Here is a 26,525-nt window from a genome sequence, read left to right as displayed (position 1 = left end):
AAAATGCATGCATTTAAAATGTGTTGATGATTTAGAATGCATTAAAAACAGCTCCAATAAGTGTCATCATTCTTTGTTGATTAGAGACTTATTTTGATTTTTTTCAATAGTAAATTGTTATTTTACTTTTGAGTAGGTTTCCAAGTCTTCCAGTTCTTTCGCGAAATGTAAAATATTGGCTGATGTTTTATTTCTCATAGTGGCCGTTCGCACGCTTCCTGTGTTTTGAGGAGCCTGCATCTGCTCTGGCCTCTCTGCTCAATGGCCTGGCTTGTCTCCTCATGCTGCTGCGCTATCGTAGCTCAGTACCACGCCAGAGCCCCATGTATCACACCATCAACGCCTTCTCTCTGGTGAGTCCAACTCGCACAGAAAAACACCAACAATGCATTTACTTTAGTGACTTACCAGAGTAACCGTAACCAGAGCCTCTCTCTCTCTCTCTCTCTCTCTCTCTCTCTCTCTCTCTCTCTCTCTCTCTCTCTCTCTCTCTCTCTCTCTCTCTCTCTCTCTCTCTCTCTCTCTCCCTCTCCCTCTTTAGGTTTCTCTCAATGCCTGGTTCTGGTCCACAGTGTTTCACACCAGGGACACCTATCTCACTGAGGTAATGGGTGTTCGGCTGCAATGAACAGAAAGTTCCTGTTTATTGAAGTGTGCTTGTATGAGGTATTGCCACATTATCAACACTGATGTCGCCAAACATGCTGCTGTTTCCAAGACAGAAAGGAAAACAAATGTCAGCCACTTTACAAAAACCTCAGCTAATAAAATCCACACTTGCTAAAGACATTTTTATACTGCTCTTACTGCACCAAAGTCCATTGAGAATATCAGTGATCATCACATCACAGCACACAGGAGTTTTTGATCCACTTGTGCCTTCATCACCAAGTAAAACATTTGTTATTTTCTGACTTCAATGTTTGAAATTATATGCAATTGACCAGCAGTTCCTGTGTCCACACGAGCTAAAATCACTGAATTTCACTAGTTTTGTTTGAGATAAGGGGGAACTATCTTACCACCAGTGTTGCAAAGTAACAAAGTACAAATACTTTGTTACTGTACTTGTTACAGGTCCCAAAACGAAGACTTTATTTCAACCTATTTCCTCCTGATGACTTAACATTGATTTGCATTACTAAACTGAATAACCAATGTCCATTTGACACAAATCTAGAAATACCTGTTCTATCATATTGTCCTTATTGTCAACACACAACAATAGCATCAAATACATCGTACATTCACATCACCTTTCAATGACGATGTCTTTTAGGTTCAGCTTTCTTAAATATGCACTTATGCACTTTACAGTGGTAACCACAAGTGTACATACACTGTATAAAAATACACATAACCTTTTGTTTTAGGTCAATTTAGGCTAAAAATTATTTCTATTTGCCAAATACCAGAATAATGAGGGAGATAATGTGACCACACATTAGTGAATGTCACATATTTTGTAGAGTTTTCACATATCTGTACTTATATTATTTATTTATATTTCTGGCAACTTTCTGACAACACTAAATTTACTAAATAAAATGTGTTATTTTACTTCGATACACCTTAACCATCTACGTTACTCGATACTATAAAATAAAAGTTTAGTCGGTGCCGTAATGCCTGTGAATTGTCACTAGTTTTTTTAGCAACACCAGCTGTTAGCCACAGATTTTGGCTCCAAGTGGCCTGAAATACACCAGCGGCTCGTTGTTTACCGTGTCTGACACCGAGGCTCTGGTCTCTGGGTTTCTGCTGTTTCAGCTGTTAGCAAACCGGCGAGCTAGCGCGCTCACGCAGATAAACTGCAGATTTCTAGAAGCTCCTCACACTCCAAAAGCTCCACAATCACAAAAGTTTCAAAAAGTTTAATTCAATACAAGCAGCAACACGCCATACTTGCAAGCTCAATTGTCATGCACGAGACCAAGAAGCCCTGCTTGTCCATTCTGTTTGTTCATATAACACACAGGGAGAGAGAGAGAGAGCTTAATCATTACGTAATCATTCACGACAGAATGTTAATTTTAATATTGTTTGAAGTTGTTCACCTGTACCTATTATGCGTTTATTATTAAGAAGCCACAATAAAGATTCCATGCAAAAATATGAGCGAATAACATTAAGCAAGAGAGGGAAAAGTATGTGTTGTCTGGGAAATGCAAATTCCAAGATCTCTGTCTCACCAAAGAAATTACAAAGACTGACTTTGACCAAAATCCCAAGGAAATGTCCCAAGATGCACAGCTAGCTGCAAATCAATAAAAGTGGGGACCCTGTCTTTTAATGAGCTTAACTCATTTATGTAAGTCGACATCCTAACTAGTACCACCCTAATGCCATTATTAAGAGTACACGTCCTCTCTCGAGATCTGCGATGTTGATGTCAGTCAATGTTTTTCTTTTTCAGAAAATGGACTATTTTTGTGCCACAGCTGTCATTCTCTACTCAATCTACCTTTGTTGTGTCAGGTAAGCTCTCACGCAGGTGTTTCATTTGACCTGCCTCCTGAACCTGAATCACATTTAAAACTGATGCTATATCACGCCGGTCTATGTTAATCATTTAAAATGAATCACTCACTGCTTTACTTGCTTGTTGTAATTCACTGAGTTACAACAAGCGACTGAAGTAAAAATATATAAAATAGTGGTGACTATGACACTGAGATCCATTGTGTTGTTTTCTTCTTTCTACAACTCGTTTAGTTTTTTGTTTTACACATGGGTGAAACAAAATAAAACCCCACTGGGAATTGTGTAAATCTTATTCAATTTATATTAATTTATACCTATTAACAGAAGCTCCAAATGGTAACTGCTTCACCAAGCTAAGTATTTTAAAGTAGAGTAGAGCTGAAGATCTTTGCCGGGTTCAGTTGTGTTCAGGCTTAATTTTTATCATTTTACACGGGTTCGGGCTTGCACTCCGGCTTGCACGGTAAGTTCAGTAAAGTTGGAAAGGTTCGAACTTCTGGAATCAATAAATCAGAAGTAAAACTTTTTTCAAACACAAGTGCTGCCTCTCTCCCACTGTAATAGCATAGACTACAAGCTACAAGTATCAAAACCCCAATTTTCTTTTTTTTTACAAAAAAGCCGTCCTCCTGGCTTGATGTGCCCACATTATTGATCTCTATGCACAGCCGGCAAGTGCGCAGGGACCGTCTGCAAATTGCAACACAAGAGCAAGACGCTGCAAACAAAAATCAATAACTACTATGGAGACTCCAACATCACGACACACACCAAGGGTCTCCTCATGATCATATTACAACAGCTGTTTTGTGAAAATGTGCCTTTTTAGAATTTTGCTGATTTTTTTATTTGTATTAATCAGTGATATCTTCCTATGTTAATCAATAACTCCACTGTTATACAGTACAGAGACTCCAAAATCAGTACACACACCAAGGGTTCCCCCATGTTTTTGTGAAAATGTGCCCTTTTAATTTTGGTGATTTGGTGATGTGAAATAATTTTCAATATCTTACATTGCAGAGTCACATCACACAAAGATGTACTTCTAATGGTCATACTTCACCTCTTATATCGGACAAAAATGCTTTTAAAGAATTTTTGGGAGATGATATCTTCCATCACACTATGGGAGATATGACCTACTCCCAGATTGCATATGTCTCCCGAAGCCTACCCACCACAAAAAGTTGAGTGACAATGTCACTCCTACCCAGGGGTACCGGCATCTAGCAACGCTTGTGCCAGAGAAGGACCAGAGACATCTAGCCTATAAAACTTGACAAAAGTGTGAGGCGTCGCCCAGCTCGCTGCAGCACAAATGTCCTGAACAGACACCCCTCTGAATAGAGCCCAGGAAGTGGCCACACTCCTGGTAGAATGAGCCCTCAAACCCTGGGGCGGCAGCAAACCTTTGCAACTGTACACCACAGAAATGGCCTCCACAATCCAGTGAGACAGCCTCTTGCCCTTATGGGTAGTGGACCAGGATACAAACAGCTGGTCCGCCCTTCTGAAACCTGCCGTCCTACTCACGTAGGTCTGCAGAGCCCTCACTGGACACAAAGTTTTAAGCCTCTGCTCCTCTTTTGAAGAGAATGGAGGTGGGTTAAATGCCAGCAACTCTACTGTGGGACACCTGTATGATGACTCCACCACCTTGTCACAAAGCTGGGTTGGGCCGTAAACAAACCTTGGAGAGACCCGGACCGAACTCTAGACAGGAGGGGCGGGTAGAAATAGCCTGAAGGTCGCTCACACGCTTTGCCGTAGACTAAGCCAAAAGCAGAACCATTTTCAGAGATATAAACTTCATCCCCGCTGCCTCCAAAGGCTCAAAGAGATGATGAGAAAGGGCATCTAGCACCACCAGAAGGTCCCACGGTGGAACCAGGTGCCTAGAAACAGGGAGCTTTCTACGTGCACCTTTCATGAAGCGACAATCCAGGGGGTACTGTCCCACCGGTTTATCACCAAAACCCATGTGACATGCTGCGATGGCAGCTAGGTACACTTTAACTGTGGAAAAGGCTTTTCCTCTATCCACCAGTTCTTGTAGTAAACACAACAGGTCCACAACCGAACACTGAAAGGAACTGTGAGTCTAGACTAACACCATTCCTCAAAAACCCGCCACTTACAGCCATAAAAAGCACGGGTGGAGGAAGCCCTTGCACTCTGAAGGGTGTCTATGACCTGTGGAGGCAGTCCAGGCCAGGCCCTGGCTAGGGTGGGGGAAATCAGACTGAGAGGAGGGAATGCGTAAAGCAGCACCTTTGGCCATGGGTGAGCCAGAGCATCCACACCCGGAGGTGCAGTGATGTCTGACAGGGAGAAGAACAACGGACAGTGGGCGTTTTCCTGCGAGGCGAAGAGAGCTACAGCAGCCTGGCCATATCTCTTCCAAATCTGGTCCACCACCTTCGGGTGTAGAGCCCGTTCTCCGTACAGAGGGTTTCCACGAGACATCAAGTCTGCCCCTCTGTTCAGAACTTCTGGCACGTGTGTTTCCCTGAGCGATAGGAGCCTGGTGCTGCTCCACAGTAACATCTCCAGAGCCAGTTTGTGTAACTGTAGAAAGCGGGTGCCTCCCTGACGGTTGACATAGGGTACCACAGTGGAGTTGTCTGCTTTCACTAGAACATGACGGCCTTGGAGAAATAGTAGTGGTGGGCGGATCAATCCAAAAATATCGATATATCAATCTAATGTTGGTATTGATATTGATCAATACCAGCGTAATAATATTGATATTTCAGTTCCTGTCCTGTCCGTGCTGCTGCGGAGGCAAACTTTCTGTTTGTTTCTGTGTAAGTGTCGCAACTTTGAGTGCCGCTGCTGCTGTCACAGTGCAGAGCCCAGCCTGGCAGGCACACTCTGCTCCTCCTCAAACACATGAAAAACCATGCCAAGGAAAATGTGGAGAGAGGAGAGAACCCCCACCCCCCCCCCCCCCCCCCCCCCCCCGGCCCTGACAGACCCACACCACACCATTTTTTATTCTACTTGAAAGAAAATAATTAGTTTGTAACATTTTGTCGCCTGAGTCTGACTATGCCTACGTCTGCTAGGAACGACACCGCTCTGACACTTATTGTGTCAGATACTCTCACGTCTGATAACGTGACACGATATAACAGGAAGTTTATGTTCAGACCTAGATATTCTGTACATTTTACTGGCTCTCTCTGGCTTTTCGTCCAGTTTATACTGAACCCCAGATCCCTGAGATGATTTATCACCCCAGCGGAATCCATAACTGCCTGCTTGCACGAGCCAGAGCATATCAGATAATCGTCTATGTACGAAAATATTCTGATGCCTTTGTTCCGTAACGACAGCCCGAATGGGACAGTTTGATACTCGTAGGTTTTGCTCTGAAAAGCAAACCTGAGAAACTTCCTGTGTGCAGGGTGAATGGCAATGTGAAAATACGTGTCCGAGAGATCAATCGTTACAAACCAATCTCTCCGACGGATCGAGCGAAAGAGCACTTTGTGTGTCAACATCCTCCTGAATGTGTATTTCCATAGGTGTTTGTGTAATACATGGAGATCTAGGATGGGCCGAAGGGCCTTGCTTGCCTTCTTGGGAATGAGGAATTACTGGGAGTAAAAATCCTGTTGCGACTCCTTGGCCGTGACAGCTCTGATAGCTCGTTTTCTCAGTAAAGACGTTATTTCATCTTCCAAAATGTGTGCAGAATTCCCCTTGGCCACTGAAACTAACACGCCGTTGAATCTGGGTGGTTTCATGTCAAATTGAAGGCACGGGGCTCTGCACACAGCGCACAACCTACAAGCATGCACGGAGGTGTTTATGCTCAACGGGTTGTTCATTCCAGTATTCGCCTCAACGGCAGGGGGCGTACAACCAAGATATTAATTGAATAAGCAGGAAGTCAACATGTGCTGCAGGATAAATGTCCGCTGTCTAGCAACAGTAGTAAACTAGGGCTGCAACTAACGATTATTTTTGTTTGTTTTTTTAAGAGCGATGAAGAAGAACTGTGTCAGAGCTAACGGAGCTAACCAGTAAAAGGATTCCTATTTCTAATAAGTTACGTGGTATCGGATCGGTGCCTGGACTCCAGGTCTCGTCGATACCGATGCCGGAATTTTCGGCAGTATCGGAGCCCTTTCCGATACTGGTATCGGAATCGGAACAACTCTAATTAAAATATCTGCGAGGTATCAACGCTATTTGTGAACTCACTTCTCTGCGGTACGTGATGATACAGCACCCCTGGGGTGTCGGCGTTTAAGGTGTTATAGGCGTTTATGGTATAGTGTTACCATGGAATGAGAGTTGCGCTTCACAGAGATTGCATTTAACGTGTTTCGCTGGTTTATTTTCAGTGAATGTTCCCAAACTTTTTTAAATTTTTAGAGCCTCTTTGTCTGTTTCCGCCGTAAATCGTGCATTCTTATCTGCTTCCATGCGGGATGTAAACAGCGAGCAATACTGCCCCCAGCACTTCCTGTAGTTAGTTCTGGATTGCGTGAGTGTGTGTTTGTTTGCACTGCAGTTACAGCTGAGCATGAAGTGGCCGGTGTGTGATTTACAACAACAATAACACGACACATCAACGCTTAAATTTTATCGTCGACGAATTTTTGTAGTCGATGTAATTGATTACGAACCCTAACCTTGATGTTCAGCTGTATTGCTGTATTATTTTGTTATGTTTAAACAGTTACTCAGATGGAGGACATATTTAAAATATATGTGCCAAAAAATTATGCATACATCAGCCATTGTCTGCCCTGATTTTCACACACCAGAGCATGAGTGAGGCCTGAAAGTTTACTACACTGCTGTCATCCTGTCATCTGTGTGGACTGTGTACTGTAAGATGAAAAAAGGAAAAAGCCAAACGGATGGATGCGTTTATTATAAAATAAATGTGAATGAAAATGGGATCAGAATATTTTTAAATAAATGATAATGGGAAAGTGGTGAATGCATCCAACACTGATGTTATATTAAAACGGGGTTCAAAAAAAAAAAAAAAAAGGACTGATATTGGGTTGGCATCAGTATCAGTATAAAGGTGGTCACTCTTAATGATGTCTCTAAACGTGTACTTGTATGCTGGTATATATTCACAGTCTGTTTGGTCTCTTTGTTCCAGAACTCTGGGTCTGAGGCGACCTGGTGTGTCCAGCATGGTGGGAGTCCTGCTCATCTTGGCCTTTACCTCGCATGTGTCCTACTTGACCTTCGTCAGCTTTGACTATGGCTACAACATGGCTGCTAACGTCAGCATTGGTACTGCACTGTTTTTTTTCATGTTGTGTTCCATTTGTAGCCAGAACTTGTCAGAATCTCCTCGGTTGGACTTTAAACTTGGAAACTCGGAGGTCAAGATCAGACCTGCCAACTTTTACGTATTTTGACATGAAACTACGCTGCTACGATGTATCACTTCAAACGACGCGAAACGTGAATATCGCCGTTCATTTCACCTGTTTACGTGCATCCGTGCATCAGCCCACAGGCTACAGTCTATGGGTCTAACTTTAGCAAATTTAGCCTCCTGGGAAAAGATGACTTCGACCAATCATTGCGTTCATTTCCATTACGACAAACACAAGTAGGGACAGAGCGATGCCACATCGCAAGTGACAAAATCGATTTATTCCCTTTCAGTCAACCTTGATAGTCTTGCTGGTTTTCCACAGGAGGACAGCGCTGAACATGTTCCAAAGCTAAATGGACCGGGTTTGAGAAATTGTGAAGAGTGTTCATTTTAATTACAGACCTGTCATCTTCTGGACAAAATTTTATGTTAATGACGTGACCATTTTAACGCCATAGCTCCAGATATGTAATGCTAATAACATTGTCCTTTATTTGCCCCGCAATGAGGACATTTACAGTAAAGGTAGAAAGCAGCGAGACCTCCTGCAACAGGCTGTGTCGGCAGTTAATAAACATGACGTCTGATGAGGATGCTGACAGGGAGAGAGAGTGCAGCCAAACCTCTAAAGAAGAGAATATGTGCCCCTTGGAAACAACATAACACTTCTGTGTAGGGGACAACATGTCAACATTTCAGTTATTCATAATGTCCAATGTCTGTTTAATAGACATTTTTCAGTTATTTTTGTCATGTTAAAGTGCTGTTAGAGGGACATAACATGCCCTTATATATACACCTCTTTGTCTACTGGAGGTATCGGGGAGCTGGCTCCCTGAGGCTGCTGCAGGAAGGTGCAGGGTAGACATAATACACTATACACAAAGGACCTGGTATTCTGTACTGGGCAGGTATCGGGTGATGGGCAGTTTTAGCTCTGAGCCAGAGAAATTGAATTTACCATTACTCTACACTACTTTACTTAACTATAGTAACTTTTTTGCGTTACCCATGCCGTGTTTGCCTGTGTGTAAAGTTCTTATCCATTTAAGTGATGTGTGTGCATGCTTGTTGCTTGTGTGTGGTTGCCTGGGCACTGCTGTCATGGAGATCGATTTGAGTGACATAGTTGCTGGTGTGAAAGAGGGAAATGGAGATGGATCTGGAGACACCGGAGAACAGGCTTTTAGCCAGCAGGGCGTCCGGGCGTCCTGGGGACTGAAAATAATAAAAAATTAGACGCCCGACTTTTAGACAGGACGCCCTAAAGACAACCTTTTTTTTCCTCCCGTTTTCCCCGGTAGCCACCAAAACGATGTTGTGATGACGCACGCAAAAACTGCGGGCAGCACGTGTCTGTCTATACCCGCTTAGAGGCTGTCCAAGATCAGTTTGGAACACCAATAAAACGATTCCAACAATATGTGAGTACACGGTGGAACAGCCCTTAACAGAGCTAAAGCATCTTCTACACAAAGATTGAGACCACTGAGGGAAAACAATGAAAAGTGCGCTCTTGAGAATCTGTCAACACGTTGTACTAAGATCAACTCTGATTCCCTGTATTTCATCGCAACTGTACTCGATCCTCGACATAAAAGATCATTATGTACAGTTAGGCCCATAAATATTTGAACACCGGCACAGTTCTCTTTATTTTGGCCCTATACACCACTACAATGGATTTGAAATGAAACTAACAAAATGTGCTTTAACTGCACACATTCAGCTTTAATTTGAGGGCATTTACATCCAAATCAAGTGAACGGTGTAGGAATTACAACACTTTCTATATGTGCCTCCCACTTTTTAGGGGACCAAAAGTAATTGGACAAACTAAACAATCATAAATCAAACTTTCATTGTTTAATACTTGGTTACAAATCCTTTGCAGTCAATTCCAGCCTGAAGTCTGGAAGGCATAGACATCACCAGACACTGGGTTTCATCCCTGGTGATGCTCTGTCAGGCCTCTACTGACGGTCTTCAGTTCCTGCTTGTTCTTGGGGCATTTTCCCTTCAGTTTGGTCTTCAACAAGTGAAATGCATGCTCAATCAGATTCAGGTCAGGTGATTGACTGATAACATTCCATATTTGCCTTAAAAAACTCTTTGGTTGCTTTTGCAGTATGCTTTGGGTCATTGTCCATCTGCACTGTGAAGCTCTGTCCAATGAGTTCTGAAGCATTTGGCTAAATATGAGCAGATAATATTGCTGGAAACACTTCAGAATTCATCCTGCTGCTTTTGTCAGCAGTTACATCATCAATAAACACAAGGGAACTAGTTCCATTGGCAGCCATACATGCCCACACCATGACACTACCACCACCATGCTTCACTGATGAGGTGGTATGTTGTGGATCATGAGCAGTTCCTTTACTTCTCCACACTCTTCTCTTCCCATCACTGTGCTAAGTTGATCTTGGTCTCATCTGTCCAGAGGATGTTCTTCCAGAATTGTAACGGCTTTTTTAGATGTTGTTTGTAATCCTGTTTTTGAGGCACACTAATGGTTTACATCTTGTGGTGAACCCTCTGTATTCACTCTTGTGAAGTCTTCTTTTGATTGTTGACTTTGAAACACATACACCTACCTCCTGGAGAGTGTTTTTGGTCTGGCCAACTGTTGTGAAGGGCGTTTTCTTCACCTGGGAAAGAATTCTTCTGTCGTCCATCACAGTGGTTTTCTGTGGTCTTCCAGGTCCGTTGGTGTTGCTGAGCTCACTGGTGCGTTCTTTCTTTTTAAGAATGTTCCAAACAGTTGATTTGGCCACACCTAATGTTTTTACTATTTCTCTGATGGGTTTGTTTTTATTTTTCAGCCTAATGATGGCTTGCTTCACTGACAGTGACAGCTCGTTGGATCTCATATAGAAAGTTAACAGCAACGTATTCAAAATGCTAATGTCACTCCTGGAATCAACTCCAGAACTTTTACCTGTGTCATTGAAGATGAAATAATTAGGAAATAGCCCACAATTGTCCATGAAATAGCTTTTCAGTCAATTGTCCAATTACTTTTGGTCCCCTAAAAAGTGGGAGGCACATATAAAAAGGGTTGTAGTTCCTACACCTTTCACTTGATTTGGATGTAAATGCCCTCAAATTGAAGCTGAAAGTGTGCAGTTAAAGCACATCTTGTTCGTTTCATTTCAAATCCATTGTAGTGGTGTATAGAGCCAAAATAAAGAGAACTGTGTCGATGTCCAAATATTTATGGGCCTAACTGTATGTGTCATATATGGATGTGTGGATAAAACTGCACATAGAGAAATTATCCAGTCACGTTTTTACATGCCATTTTGTATAATTATACAATAAACACTATGGGCCTGATTTACTAAGATTCCAAATAGAGAGCGCTAAATTGCTTGCGCGAGCAGAAAGACTGCGCCTGTTACTGGATTGCATTTTGCGGGTGAACTACGAAGATTGTGGCCGCAATTGACTACAGGCGCAGAAGTGGTTAAGACCGCTAGGCCTGTCACGATAACACATTTTGCTGGACGATAAATTGTCTCAGAAATTATTGCGATAATCGATAATATTGTTGTTCTGAGATAATTTTCATCTAATACAATGATTATGGTATAATAATGCAGGTACACCTTTTCAAAGAGAAATAAACTTTTATTTTTAAAGAATATTTAACACTAGAACACATTAAATTAACAAACAAGCAAAAGCAATAAATAAAATGGGTTGGCTGCACTCTGCTGTGGTTAGCTACGCCAGGAGTCCCACCTCCACACACACCATGCGACTGACAAGTGACTGACATGAGGGTTTACTAGGGGTGTGACGATACACTTAGCTCACGAGACGAGACGAGACACGATATTTGGTTCACGAGAACGAGACGAGATGAGATTTTGAGAAAATTACAATGACAATATATATGACTGGACTTTGTAAAAAATTTAATTAAAAGTTCACTGGAAATGTTTAATTATGACTATTATGTGTTATTGTAAGACATTTATTAACAATACTTAAACACCAACTTTAGAGTCTTGCAAAAAGACATTTTTTTCACTTAAGTTAAATATTAATTAAGTAATCGGCCAGTGAATCTTAAAACAAGCCATGCAATGGTTACATTTAAAAGTAAAATAAAGCAACATAAACATAAAAGTGGTAGTGCCCCTCATCTGCCTCATCTGGTGCAGACAAACGGCCCTTTTATTTCTGCGCACCGCCCTTGCGCTGTTCTCTTCTCCCTCTCCTGCGCCGTTCCACGCTCTGCGCTCCTGCGTCTCCAATCGGTCTCTTCCAAAGCAGCCTGGATAATTTCTCTACGTGTTTTATCCCCACATAAGAATAATTATTTTTATGACGAGGATGGAGTACAGTCACGATAAAGTGCAGGTGATCTGAGTGAAACGTGACAGACTCTGAAGAGCAGAGCGCCCTTTTCATCGTTTTCACTCCGTGGTCTTTGTGAAAGAAGACGCTTTAAAGCTCTAATTAAGGGAATAACAGATGCATCAGATGAGCTGATGTCTTAAGTTAATATCGTCAAGTTTAATCTCGCGAGATCTCGTGGCACGAGATCACGTCACACCCCTAGGGTTTACTCATCGTTATTCTGGCTTTACACGGCAACGCTCCCGGTGAAACCGACACAATATTTTATCAGATGTGCCTTTTGTTTAGACGGCAACGGCGTTTTTGGGGCTTCAAAACGCAAAAAAATGAACACACCCTCCAGAGTGGAAATCTTAAAAACGCTCCGCTGTCAACCCTTTAGACGGGAACGCGACAGCGTTGCTCACGCTGACACGACGCTGAAGTTGGCACCACATTCACCCCAGGTTCACCCACCCTCCACTCTGGAGGGTGGGTGATACCGATCCAGGAGTAATTTCAGCAATTACGCCGAGTCATTGTTTTGGTTTTCGACTGTGGGCGACTCAGCGCTACTAGAAAGAAGTAGAAGGAAGTTTCGGCGCATGCGCGCGCTCCTGGTGTTGTTGTATGGCAGTGCTTCACAGCGCCACCTAGCCACCTGGCATGCATACTACATCAAATTTCACACACTTTAGGACCCGAGAGAGAGAGGGAGAGAGAGAGAGACGGGGAAAACAAAAAAGCATGCGAATGGCATTTATCATGGCCAGAAAAATTATCGAGCTAATTTTAATTATCGTGCGATTAATTGATTTATTGAATATCGCGACAGGCCTAAAGACCGCCCTATCTAAATGAGGATTTTGCGCGAGTCAAGAGTTGTCCACATGGAGAAAGCGTAGACTCAACGGAAGCGCAGAATGAAATTTGAAGCCACTGAACAGAAAGCACAGCTGACGTTCTTGATGAGCAAATAACTGGGATCGAGGCATATATGACATCCTTGTTCCCCGGGTCCATATGACCTTTTTATATTATTATTATTTAAATCCTGCGTCGGTATTTTGACAGCTCCATCATTACCTGACCTACCTCAAACAAAGAAAACTATGGAATATGGATGTTTCCATAAAAAAAAGAAGAAAAAAAAGAAATGTGCTGCGCTTCCTCCTGACTCACCTGCAGCTCACTGACAGCTGCCAGGGAGCGAGTTCTGCTGTTTCTCTGAAGATTACACATAGGTCTATTTTCATGGATGTGTGACTTTCTTGTCAATAAGTAAATAAATAAATAAAGCGGATCATCACAACGGCTTTTTAGTCCCAGTCCGTCCCTGGTTTCATCTGTGTTCATTCAGTCAGGCTGAGTTTCCATTACGCGTGCCAACAGCCTTTGATCTGACGTCAGAGGCGACGGGACTATCGATATAGATGATATATCTATAGCTGATTCAGATAGTTACATTTAATAGTGATTGTTGTGATTATTTATTGCATTTAAATGTGCCTGGAACTGGAAGGGTTAGGGTTAGGGTAACCTGCCTGTGAGGTTTTGGTGAGCCGCCTGCGCATCGCCGTGCACTGAGAGTAGACCAGGTTAGAGCTGGACCCGTTAAGGTAAAACGGGGTTCCCCGTTTCTCCGGTCTTAACCGGGGAACATAGGTACGACCCCTCCTTGAACCACAAACTGCAGACCAAGGTAAGCCCATACCAGTACAAACACGCATTTCTCCTCTGGATATCTATATTCAATTTATTCAGATATACCAAATAAGAAATGAATGTGCGTCATCTGTGAACGCGTAGTTGAACATGCTCTGGAAAAGCGTAATTTCCTGATTTACAAAAAAATATAACTATAAATAACCGCAGCCATGTGTGCGCACCGCTGTCCCAGTTAAGACCTGCCTTTCAAACGTGCTAAATATAGACGCTAAAATAAGCACCGCAATCAGTTTCAGGTTTGATAAATCACTTTGTGCGTGCTAAAATAACATATTTACATGTTCTCCTCCCATCACACGCAAAATAGCGTGTAAAGCCCCATATTGCATATGCATTAAGGCAAGAACGCTAAATGGGTTGCAAGTGCTATTTTGCCCGTCTGAGGCACGCACTCCTCGTTGCACCTTGTTAGTAGATCAGCATCAACGCAGATCTGCGTGTGCAATCCAGTTTGCACACGTTTTTACACGCGCAAAGCTTTAGTAAATCAGGCCCTATGTGGGCAGGCTAAGTGATATTTGTCCATCTATCTACATGGCTACTCCCAGGCTACATTTAAAACAATGCATCTGAAAACACTGTGTTTGTTGTACAGTGTGATGATTAAGAGCGTTTACTCTTTCTTTTGGTAGTTTTGTTGTTTATATAGACATACAACATTGTGGGTCTTGGAAAATCAGTCAAAATGCTGTAAAACGCTCGGCAGTTCTATGCTGAAAATGGCTGGCAGTGAATGAGTTGAGGACTGTTGAATATTTTATTGTGACAAAACATAGTTTTACCGTGAGTGAATGAAAGTGAAAAAAAAATGCATGGATGTGGCCACAATGGTCGCAGTTCTACAGGTCACGAATGGCCTACTGCTCTCTTCATACTACTACCTACTGCATATTCTTAATACATACATAATTTTCTTTTTCTTAAAATAACTATGTCTGTCTCTTTTTATCTCAGTATACCTCCATGTCTTACCCAATATACAATTTTTATAATAACACTACACAAGAGTACACCTCTTTGTCAGTGTGCGAAAAATACCCATTAATAATCATTTGTTGCGCAATACTGTTTCACCAGCCCAGGTGCCACGCTGCAGTATTGGCTATTTTCCCTGTCAGATGTGGGCTTGTGTGGGCCTTTTCCACAGCGCCATTTGGAAAGCAATTCATTAAAACATTAAAAAATACAATAATACAATACAAAAAAACATGTTTTTCAATTACACTGTAACATGTTTAAACTAAGGCTAAATGATTATGGCAAAAATATTAATCACAATTTTAGTATTTATTGAACCACCAAAACTCAACTTTAAATATAATATAAAAGAACAGCCAGAAATACATTAGTAACAAGCAAAAAGAGAAAAAAATATAGTTAATTCAAATAATGATAGCAATAAAAACTAAAAATAACCAATCCACTTGCACTGCTGCACAACTTGCAAAAATGTACAACATGCAAAACACACTAATAGCCTCTGTTATCTCTTGATGTCTGTGGACGTGGTGGGATATGGGACAGCATTGTAAAGAGTGTCCTTAATAGAGGACTGTGTTGGTGCTGACTGACAAGCTTTATCGCCTGGTCATAGACCACTTTATGACTGAACTTTAAGTGATTGAATAAGTTGGTCGTGTTGCCTTCAGGAGCAGACACGACAGCACAAGAAACTTTGCAAACAATTTCCTTTTGCTCAACGTCCGTCAAATTCCGTCCGAAGCCAAAGTGTTTCCAGGTAACTGATATTGTCCTAAATTTCTTCTCAATCAAAGGCTGCCTTTCTGCCATGTTTTCAATCACTTGCTCCTCATATTATTGATCCACACACGTCAAACGCTTGCTGCAGCTGCACGTAACACGGGTGCATTCAAGGAATTTACATACACGCCGCACCGTGTGGCGCATTAATCATTTTTATTCTTTTATGATTGTGAGAAGTCAAAATCAAAATCATTCAATTAATCATCCAGCCCTAGTTTAGACTCCCCTCAAATTTTGCCTTTGAGGCTTTCAGGGGGTCTCCAGTGTTAATCAGGGGTCTAGCCCCCCCAGACCCCCCTGTAATTCGCACAGTGCTCTTTGTACGTCCAACCTTCACACACAGCCTCATTTGGCCATAACTGAAAAATCTTCGGGCTCTACGGGCACTGCACTAGTTAATTATGAATCAGCCAAAATGACAAATCAAAAGGTAATCAAAAATGGGATAATTTTTGGAGACTTCCGGGTTGATGGCTTGCTGAGCGGACACGTGGAGGGGAGCTCCCGAGTATAGTTCGTTTTCGATTAATAATTACGCCTATAAATTGACAATAACTTTACGCCACCGACCTTATCATGTTAGATTTACATTTGAGATGTCAGAAGGAAACAGAAAAGAGCAACCGGCTCGAGAATTACCGAGGCAGCGGCGGAGCAGCAGCTAACGTTAGCCACGTTGGTAACCGAGCTCGAGAAATCCCGTAGCAACATCACAGAAGTAATAACCACAGCGCTCTTGCCAATTCAGACAGCACTGGAAACCGTAAAACGCCAGGTTGAATCGTTTGAGGCTCGTTTTACCGAGACGGAAGGCGCATTTTCAGACCACAGTGACCGTATCACCACGCTGCAAACATCCGTAGAGGAACTACAATCCACCATGCACATCCTTGCTAAGGAAAATGAAGGACTAAAAGACACACTGGATGGATATGAAAACAGGCAGAGGCGTGTGAACTTGAGGGTCCTCGGTATCGCCGAGGACAACGAGAGGGGACAGTGTCCACTGAAATTTATGTCCGAGCTTCTGGTGAAAGTGCTGAATGACGAAAGTTTTACAAAACCGCTGGAGTTGGAGAGATGTCACAGAGCGATGTTGGCCAAGCCGAGCCCCGGCGCACATCCCCGACCATTTATCCTATGCTTTCATCGCTACCAGGAGAGAGAATGAGTGCTCCAGCTGGCAATAAAGAAACGCCAACTCTCATACGGGGGTAAGAAAATCCTTATTTTCCCGGACTTTAGTGCCCGGCTGGCGGCCAAGCGTAGCGCCTATAAGAAGGTGAAAGCACATTTGTACGAGAAGGATATCAAGTTCAGCCTGCGATACCCTGCAACGCTGGTGGTGTACTTCAATGGGTCCCGACACTCGTTCAGCACCGCTGGGGCGGCGGAGGCCTTTTCTAACCAACACCTTGATCCAGATGTTGGAGCCCGGTCTAGCTCTGATCATTGAAGGTATGGACTGATTTTTCATCCACGGAGAGTCGATCTTGGATGGACTTTCACCCAGCGATCTTTTATTTGTCAGCAGCCTCTTCTGAGCATAACTGAATGCGGTAGGAGCCTTATTCCTTGATCTGACCTCTTTATGGTATGGCACGGTAAATGCACAGGACCACCTAGGTTTTGTACAACATTGGCAGCTCTTAGTTTGTTACATTTATTTATCTATATTTTTATTTGTTACTGCCAGACTTTTATTCAAGTGGACAATACAACAAGTGCCTCATTATCAGAACTGTTTTAAACACACAAACTAATTTAGTGTGGGAGACTTTCTGTCAATGTATTTTTACTTTATTTGTGTGTTACCTTATTCCCCATTTTAGAAAGACACCCAATACACAGTATTACTCTGGTTTAATATGTTACTGGCCACTCAGCTTTTCATTTTTATATATTTTTCTCTGTGGCACAATTTTGTTGATTTGCTAAATTGTCTTTCTATAATTCATAAGAACTTCAGACAATCAGTGGTTGTTCTCTGATCAGCAGTAATTACTGCATCGCTATGTCTCTATACTGTTTGACTAAATAACTGAGATTGGAGGTGACAGGGAAAAATCTATTTGAGATATAAAAAAGATACTTGTTTTTGGCGTTATATGTTAAGAATTTAAACTTGGGAGCTCTACTAGGTAAGGTAGATGGCTCAATGAGGGTTACAAGGAAGTTATGTGTATATCACAAAAGGGAGGGTGGGGTGGGGGGACACACATGGATGTTATACTATTGCATATTAGGATTACATTTCATTCTGATCAGGGTTCACTTGTATGGCTAATTACACTATATTATCCCTCAATGTTAGGGGATTAAATTCGCCATTTAAGCGCTCAAAAGTTCTAGAGTTACTGAAAAGGAAAAATGTTGATGTGGCTCTCTTATCTGAGACCCATCTAGTACCGCCTGATGTCCGTCGTATGCAGAACAAACACTACAGAGTAGTAGGATGGATCTAAGACCAAAGGGGTTATGATCCTAATGAAATGTAAACTAAATCTGGCAATTGATAAAATTAGTTGTAATAATTCTGGGAGATTGGCTTATTGTGGGGTTTCTATCCAGGGGAAAAAAATAGCCCCCACAGCCTTTGATCCATCTTATTTTCCTTGGTTAACTAAGGAGTTGCTGTGTCTCTCTAACTACTCATTTATTGTAGGATCAGACATGATCACATTTTTTGATTGCAGTCTAGATAGATCTAACCCATCCATTACGCATTCACAAGTCTTATCCTCCGACGCTTTAAAGAACTTTTCTAAGGATATTAACTTGGTGGATATCTGGAGGATTCAGAATCCTACGGCTAGAGATTACACATACTTCTCCCCATATCATAAAATGTTCTCAAGGATAGACTATATCCTAGCCACACCAAATCAGATCCCAACTGTGGACCAAGTTATATTCTTACCTTCTTACCTAGCAATTGTATGGTCAGTGATCAAAGGCTTTCTGCGCCACAATGCAATTGGTTTCTCATCTCATCTTAAAAAATGCAGATTGCAAAACATTTTCCAACTAGAACAGGCTTGCAGTAATTTAGAGAGGACAACTATAGGGAGGAAGTGGAAACAAAGCTTAAGTCAGTGAGGACAGAGCTAGATAATATACTTAGGCAGCGGGTTGAATTAATGATGCACACCACCAAACATAGATACTATACGGATAGCAGTAAACCAAGTCGTCTCCCTGCTTTAACGTTGAAACGGCAAGAAAACCAATTCAACATTCCATCTATTAACTGCCCGGTGAAGGGACACATCACCAAAACAGCCGATATTAATGATACGTTTAAGTCATTTTTTGAGAATCTATACTCCTCAGAGGATAGACTTTCACCGGAATCATTTGACTAATTTTTTGACAAGCTGGACTTACCTACGCTGTCTGACAATGAATCCAAGGAACTGGATGCCCCAATAACTTTAGATGAACTACACACAGCAGTTAAATTAACCAATGGGGGGCGCTCCCCAGGAATAGATGGGATCCCTGCTGAGCTATATTATCCAATTTGGTTAGACACTATTAATTCCGCTATGAGAAAGGGCCATTTCCACAAAGATCTTAACACAGCACTTATCTCAGTGCTTCATAAACCTGGCAAGGATCCCCAGAACTGTGCAAGTTACCGCCCTATTTCACTAATTAATGGAGACATCAAAATTTATTCCAAAGTTATTGCTATGCGTCTGGACAAAGTCGTAGGGAAGTTAATCAACCCAGATCAAATCGGTTTCCTTCAGAAAATGTCCGCCGTCTTTTACATGTCATCGCGGATGCCAAAAAGACAGGTCTGCCAGGTGGACTCCTATTTCTCGATGCGGAAAAGGCGTTTGATCGCTTGGAATGGGGATATCTGTGGAAAGTCTTAGAAAAATTTAAATTTGGTCCAAATTTTATTACAATGATACAAGTTTTATATTCTAATCCTTCTGCTAGGGTTGTCACAGCTGGGCAGCTCTGTGATCTTTTTAGTGTGGGTCGCGGTTCTAGACAGGGCTGCCCAGCATCTCCTGCCATCTTCAACTTATCGCTCGAACCGTTAGCCCAATACATACGACAAAGCCCATTAGTTGCTCCAATTCAAATTGGCTCCACATCTCACTCCATTTCAATGTACACGGACGACACACTTGTTTATCTCTCCAACCTACAACAATCTCTCCCGAGTGTGCTGAAAATCATAGAACAATTTGGTACACTTTCTGGTTATAAGATTAACTACTCAAAGTCGATCCTATTATTGTTGAACACAGATCTGAAGAAATTAAAAATCCAATCCTGCATACCGGTGGCGCAAAAAGCGGTATATTTAGGTATAGAAATCAGTCCCTGTATCCAGGCAATAGCTAAAAATAATCACTCTTCCATTTAAAAAAAAAAATTGAGGATGACCTTGGGAGATGGACAGCACTCCCTTCATCAATGCCCGGGTCGCTACAATCAAAATGAATGGTGCTCCCACGTATAAACTTCGTAAGTTCTATGCTCCCTTTATTAACCCCAGCGGGGTTTTGGCAGAAACTTGACTCAAAGCTAATTTGGAATGGGAAAAAACCTCGCATTAAATGGTCAACGCTACAAAGAGATAAACCCCAGGGCGGATGGGCTTGCCCAAACGTTATATTATTGGGCGTTCGTGCTACGTTCCTTGAAGCACTGGTTTGGTGCAGATGTAACTTCCCATTGGAAGACACTAGAGCAGGAGCTGGTTCATCCTCTGAGACTTCAGGAAGTGGCTTTCTCTGGACTCAAACACAAGAAATGTTTTACTCAATTTGGCCCGATAATATCACATGTAATACAAACAATGGTGAATGTAGAAAAATATATGGGTTTTAAACCAAAATGGCATAAACACTCCCCCATTTGGCATAACATCAATTTATTGACGGGTGGTGTACCATTCATCTCACAATTATGGGCTCAACATGGTATTTGGACATTGGGGGATATCTCTGGCCAAAACGCAATTCTGCACTTTCCCAATCTAATATCCCATTTCGGCATCCCAAGAAACTGACAGTTCCTCTATTTTAGAGTAAGGTCAGCACTTAATTTGCTCAAGGTGCCTTGGGGGGTTAATTTGGGGACCCACCCTTTAATATCACTGATGGAGAAAGCTCCCCATAAGAAAACAGTCTCTTATATTTATAATAATCTCCTAACATACACCCCTGCAGAATCCCCCGAAAACAGATCTTGGGAGGCAGATGTGCATCTAGGAACAGAGACCATTGATTGGGATACTGTGTGGGGAAATGTCTTTCGGTCGTCTAAAAACCCAAATCACCAGTTAATTCACTACAAAATTTGCCAAAGGACCTACTTAACACCACGTAAAAGAATGGGCCTAGCTCCCAATCCTGACTGTACATTCTGTAATCAGGGGCGCTATGGGTACATTGATGCATATTCTGTGGGAGTGTCCAGATGTACAAAGGTTCTGGGTTAAAATTGTGGATAAGGTGTCTGATCTGATAGGGAGGAAACTCCCACTGGAGCCGGCAATTCTTCTCTTAAATGATGACTCCAGATTCAAGATTGCTGAGGTAAAGCGTAAACTCTGGCTGGCGGGCATAACTGCAGCAAAAAAAACGTATAGTTTTAAGGTGGCTCCCGCCACATCAGTTATCAATAAAACATTGGCTACAAGCTCTCCTCGAGGTGATCTATTTGGAGTGGTCATCAGCTCGCATTAACAACTCCAAGCCACAAACACTGCAGATGTGGGAAAAAGCTGCAGAGGATGTTAAAACATTTTTATCATGACTCTATAGGTTCATCTGTTTTAGGCTGTATGTGTGTAATCCTGTCCTACTTGATTGTTTTGATTTTGATTCTGTAAAAAGGTATGATTGTGTGTCCCGCAGGGAGGGGAGGGTAGTAGGGGGTGTTCTGTGTGTTCAGTGGGGAGGGTAGGACAAGGGGAATGATGTGGGTTATGTATGTTCTGGGGAAGTGATGGGTGGTGGTGTTTGGTGTATATTGTGTAGTCCCTGTGTTTCTAATGTTCAAAATCAATAAAAAGTTGATTACAAAAAAAAATGGGATCATTTTTGGGCTGCTTGCGCGCGCTGCACCACCTCCATATTTAAGAACAATAACATTAATAATAAATCCCCAGTAAGTTGCTACTCAAGGTTGGCAAGTCTGCAAGATGGCTGCCACTATACAAACACTGCTACTTTTACCATTAATGTCACTTCTGTCGCCTTAGGTATTTGTTCACAGTGAATTAGTCTTACACATAGTAGTGTTTCATTTTTAACTGTAGACATGTTACTACATTGTTTGTGTTGTTATTAACTGGTATTGCTAACAATAGCTAGCTCGAGATGTGTTTGCGTGTCCTGATACATTCTGACTGGACTGAAAATAACATTAATAGTTATTTTATATTACAACAGATTGAAAAAATTCTACACATTGTTAACGTTAATTTTGACATTGCCATGTGCACTATACCTCACTGTCTCAAAGTTTATATTGGTTAATTTTCTGTTTGCCCAGCCTGCCGTTTTGCCACTTTCTGCTCTTATGTCTGTCAAACATTCAACCCCTGACTCCATGTCTCCCTTTTCTAATCTTCTCCAGGCATGGTGAACCTGCTGTGGTGGCTGTGTTGGTGTTGGCAGAACCGGCGGACATTGCCGTACTGGTGGAAGTGTGTTCTGGTGGTGCTGCTGCTCCATGGTCTGGCCTTGCTGGAGCTGCTGGATTTCCCCCCGCTGCTCTGGGTCTTCGACGCTCATGCCGTGTGGCACCTCAGCACTGTTCCTGTGCACTTTCTTTTCTACAGGTGAAAACTCTCACTCCTCCCACAATGTGTGTGTTAGGGATGAGCTGATATGATCTTCAGGCTACATTCATGCTACTACATTTTAATTTCAACCTGGGATTTTCAAATAAAAATTATTTCTGCATCAATTCTAATATACCTTAAAATGTATATTATGTGACCATTCAGGTACACGCCAGTGTAAACAGGAAGTCGATTCTCTGCAGTTGTTTCTTACAGCATCTGCTGTCCCCTGCCTGCTGTCCTGTGACTCATTGAATATTCATTAATTTGTTGTCTACTTCTTTATCGTCCACATGAGGGTCACTGGTGCCAATCCCAGCTGACATGGGGCGAAAGGTCACCAGTCGATCACAGGGCCAACATACAGAGACAAACAATCATTCACTCTCACAAGACTCGGAAAGTTCCTCTTTAATGGAGATAAATAGCTGATGATCATTTACTTACTTCTCTCTCCAGTTTCCTGATCGACGACAGCCTCTACTTACTCAACACAGAGAAGATGGGTGTCAAAGTGGAGTAGGCGGAGCTTATCGCCATATCACCACGCCTGCACCCTCACACCCCTCTGGTCAGGGCAACTGGACACCCAAACACAGAAGTAGCTCAGCCTCCCAGATGACATGCATGACACCATCAAATCAGCCTTCGTCTACAGTTTTCCTCTTTTTAAATGTATTGTATTTATTTCCTTTTATTATTATTTGTATTATTATACTTGACAATTCATCACCATTGTTGCTTGATCTACTTGACTTTGCCTTGTTACTGTGTGGGTCGGTTAGTGGTTGTGTGTGTGGTGTGTGCGTACTACCAACATCATAGAACTGTGACACACTTGAACTCTGCATGAAGAGCACTTTGCTGTGACTGACAATAGATGGCACCACGTCACTTTATTCAGGCCATGGTGAAGCTTCTGTGTGCGTGTGTGCGCATAGTCATCTGAGTGGACTGTGGTCACAGAGACTTGGATCTCAACAATGTTTGGAGGTTTTCATTTTCTCTCTCTGTTTTCTCACCATCACACATTTTTGTACCTCTGTTGTTTTTTATAGCGGAATTTCTTTTATCATTTTGTTTGACCAATGTGTGCTTTATTCTCTCGACACTTTAAGCTTTGATGACGTTTAATTTGGGAGGTGGTGTTTCTGATGATGATGATGAAAAAAATATAAATGTTTATTATGTAAAGTTTATTTTTATTCACATGGATTGCCTTTTAGTGTGAGGTAGGCAGTAGAAGCAGGGTGGTTGTTTTTTACGTACAGTACATGAAGAGTTTCTAATGAATTCTGGATTCAGGGAAACTGTGCAAGAGACGATGGTTTGACACTCATTACTTTGACTTGGTTGCTATGTATCTGAAGAATCACACACACACACACACTGAGCTGCTTTACAAGTGATTGCCCCCATCATGTGAAACACTCCATGTCTGCCTTACACAACATGAGCAGCTTTTCTGTATCAAATCTCACTGTATCCATCTCCATCTCCTCACAGTTTACCATCTGTATATGTGCAATTTATGTGTGCGTGCATTTACAAGTGTTTTTGTGCATCCACGTTTGTTTTCCAGTGTGAGAATGTGAACAATGACTACTGTGTGTGTGTACAGGTTGCCTTGGCTCAACATTGTGTTGTTTTTGTCGTCATAAACTGGGTCAGAGTGGCGGTAAATGTAGCTTTCTGACAGCTTTCTGACAGCCAGTAGAGGAAGAAAGACAGAGAGGTCATAATTGGCCTCAGTGGCAGGAAGATTTTTGAAATAGTGATGGAGAGATTAAGCCTAAAGAGAAATGAGACAGCATATTTTAAAAACTTTATGTAGACCAAAGTACTGCTTAATGTTTGTTTGATTTATGAAATGATAATCTGATAATAAACTAATCTAAAAAGCACACTAAACACATCAATCTCATGTTCGTTTGAATCGTAATCTATTAATAACATTTTTCAAACAAATTTTTATTTGGTTGAAACCAACTCATCTGCTGCCCCCTGCCTGCTGCTCTGTGACTCGACACTTTCCTCCTCACTGAATATGTCGACCAAAAATAAAACTACGAGGAATTGAAACATTAAGGATGGTCTTTATTTATAAGTAACTTTTTTGGTTTTTGGTCCTGCAAATGTGATTCTCTTTTTTTTTAATTATTAGGTTAAAGGCACAGTGTGTAGTGTGATTTATGATGTATGATGATTTAGCAGAGATGTCGATGTCTATTGTCTGTAGTTGCATGTTGCAGCTGAATATCTGAGAGACCTCACTCCGTCCTTCCAAACATGAAGGAGAAATCATGGTCGCCTTCACTTACTCTTAAAACAATAAATGTGTTTTAATTTTTCCATTGCAAACAAATATAAAGGGCTCATCCTGTCATGTTGAAAACAACAATTCATGCATTCAGGTGATTCTACTCTCAAAACACATCATCAGTATAATTATTTATTTCTTATGCCGTTAGGAACTTCAGTTTCAAATGAAGACAAGTTTCAGATGAAGAAAGGCCAGAGAGATATACTAATATACCTTATGCCATCCCTAATTGTTACCCCCCCTCCCCTCTCTGTTTCCTCCTCCTCACCCCTCCCCTCTCTGTTTTTTCTTCCTCACCCCCTCCCCTCTCTGTTGGTCTTAGGGAGAACCATGGCTGAAGTGTCCACTCTCTGGACGGACAGACGTGCAGTGAGACAGTGACCCCCAAAGAGGATGTATGGAATGTCGGGTCCAGATGTCGCTATCAATCAAAAAAAGGGCCCCTCTCCTTCCAGCCATCATGTGAAGAAACAACTGCGAAAACCCAAGAAAAACACATATATTAGTGTCTGTAGCCCCACTCACTACTGATTACTCGGCAGACTTACACATTGAAATTACCCAAAGAAAACTAGTAATTATTCTCTAAAATTACTATTCACCTAAACAAATATACATTTTAAAATTGGCTGTATTTTGATCATAACTGATCTAAAGAATCCCATGTCTTGCTTGGCACATGGCAAGACTGGAATGAGCCCTTTTTTGTATTTTCCAGTAAAAGTCAAAATGTATATATATATACATATATATGTGTAAATATAGTCAAGACATTGACAAGCTTAGAAATAATTATTTTTTTTCAAATTAATAATTTTGTCCTTTGGTCAAAGAACCAGCAAAACTGTTTTCAGCTGTGCTAACATCATTGCACAAGGGTTTTCTAATGAAAAGTCCCATCACTACAACTATGATTTTACCTGTCAATTACAGATGAGTTGCGGTCAATAATATACCAGTGGAGGTAGTCTGACACAATTTCTTTCTTTGCTGTACTTTGCTTACAGTAGACACACATATCAGACAACCTGCTGTCTGTAACATTGTGCTGTGTCTCATGGTACATTCTCGCAGCGTGTCATCTGAAGCAGTATTCTCGATCTGAAAAACATAAAAAGGAATATAACCACTCAAGTCAATAACTGTATGTACTGTGTCACGACCGACTCAAAGGCCATAACAAAAGTGAGAGATGCACCAACAATTATGTATAAATCAAGAGTAACATGTATCAAATAAATATGAAAACACAAAACAATGAGGTATGTAAGTCAGCATCAGTGGCGCATGGAGGTGTATGACTGTGATGAAGCACGTGTGGTGCATGTTGTCAGTGTAGAACTAAAGAAACAACAAAGCAAACAAAAGCTCATGTTGCTGGTGCAGTCGAGGAGTTGAAGTCAGAGCTTGAACTGAAGGGCTGCTTGCATGAGGAGGTGGAGCTAAGTAAACTGGGAGGCCTGGCCAGATGCCCCCAGTTACCAATCAGTTCAGCCTGAGACCTGCAAGTAGAGGAGCAGAGCAGCAGTACCCCAGTAACAGGCTCTGGGCCTTCACAACCGTATCTATTTTTCTGTTTTTATTATTCCAATTACAGTCAAACGTTAGGACAGTTTCTCATTTAAGTTTATGGTAAATGTCCAAACTTTTGATTGTTACCGTAAATAGCATAGTGTAATCTTAAATTATTACCAAAC

The 26,525-nt window shown here is 41.8% G+C and overlaps 1 protein-coding gene across 1 annotated transcript in view; it reads left to right on the top strand.

Annotated features, from left to right (window-relative positions):
• Positions 1 to 24,435, top strand: part of pgap3 (post-GPI attachment to proteins phospholipase 3) — a 37,183-nt gene extending 12,748 nt beyond the window's left edge. The window contains exons 3-8 of the mRNA XM_083903495.1: positions 201 to 353; positions 542 to 604; positions 2,417 to 2,478; positions 7,619 to 7,755; positions 22,298 to 22,502; positions 22,965 to 24,435. Coding sequence (XP_083759621.1) covers positions 201 to 353; positions 542 to 604; positions 2,417 to 2,478; positions 7,619 to 7,755; positions 22,298 to 22,502; positions 22,965 to 23,028 — 684 coding nt within the window. The 3' untranslated portion in view covers positions 23,029 to 24,435. The remainder of the gene's footprint in view (positions 1 to 200; positions 354 to 541; positions 605 to 2,416; positions 2,479 to 7,618; positions 7,756 to 22,297; positions 22,503 to 22,964) is intronic.
• Positions 24,436 to 26,525: the final 2,090 nt, after the last annotated feature.

This window comes from Microchirus variegatus (assembly GCF_963457635.1).
Source record: "Microchirus variegatus genome assembly, chromosome: 17".
NCBI classification, from domain to species: Eukaryota; Metazoa; Chordata; class Actinopteri; order Pleuronectiformes; family Soleidae; genus Microchirus; species Microchirus variegatus.
This window is presented reverse-complemented; position numbering and strand designations above follow the sequence as displayed.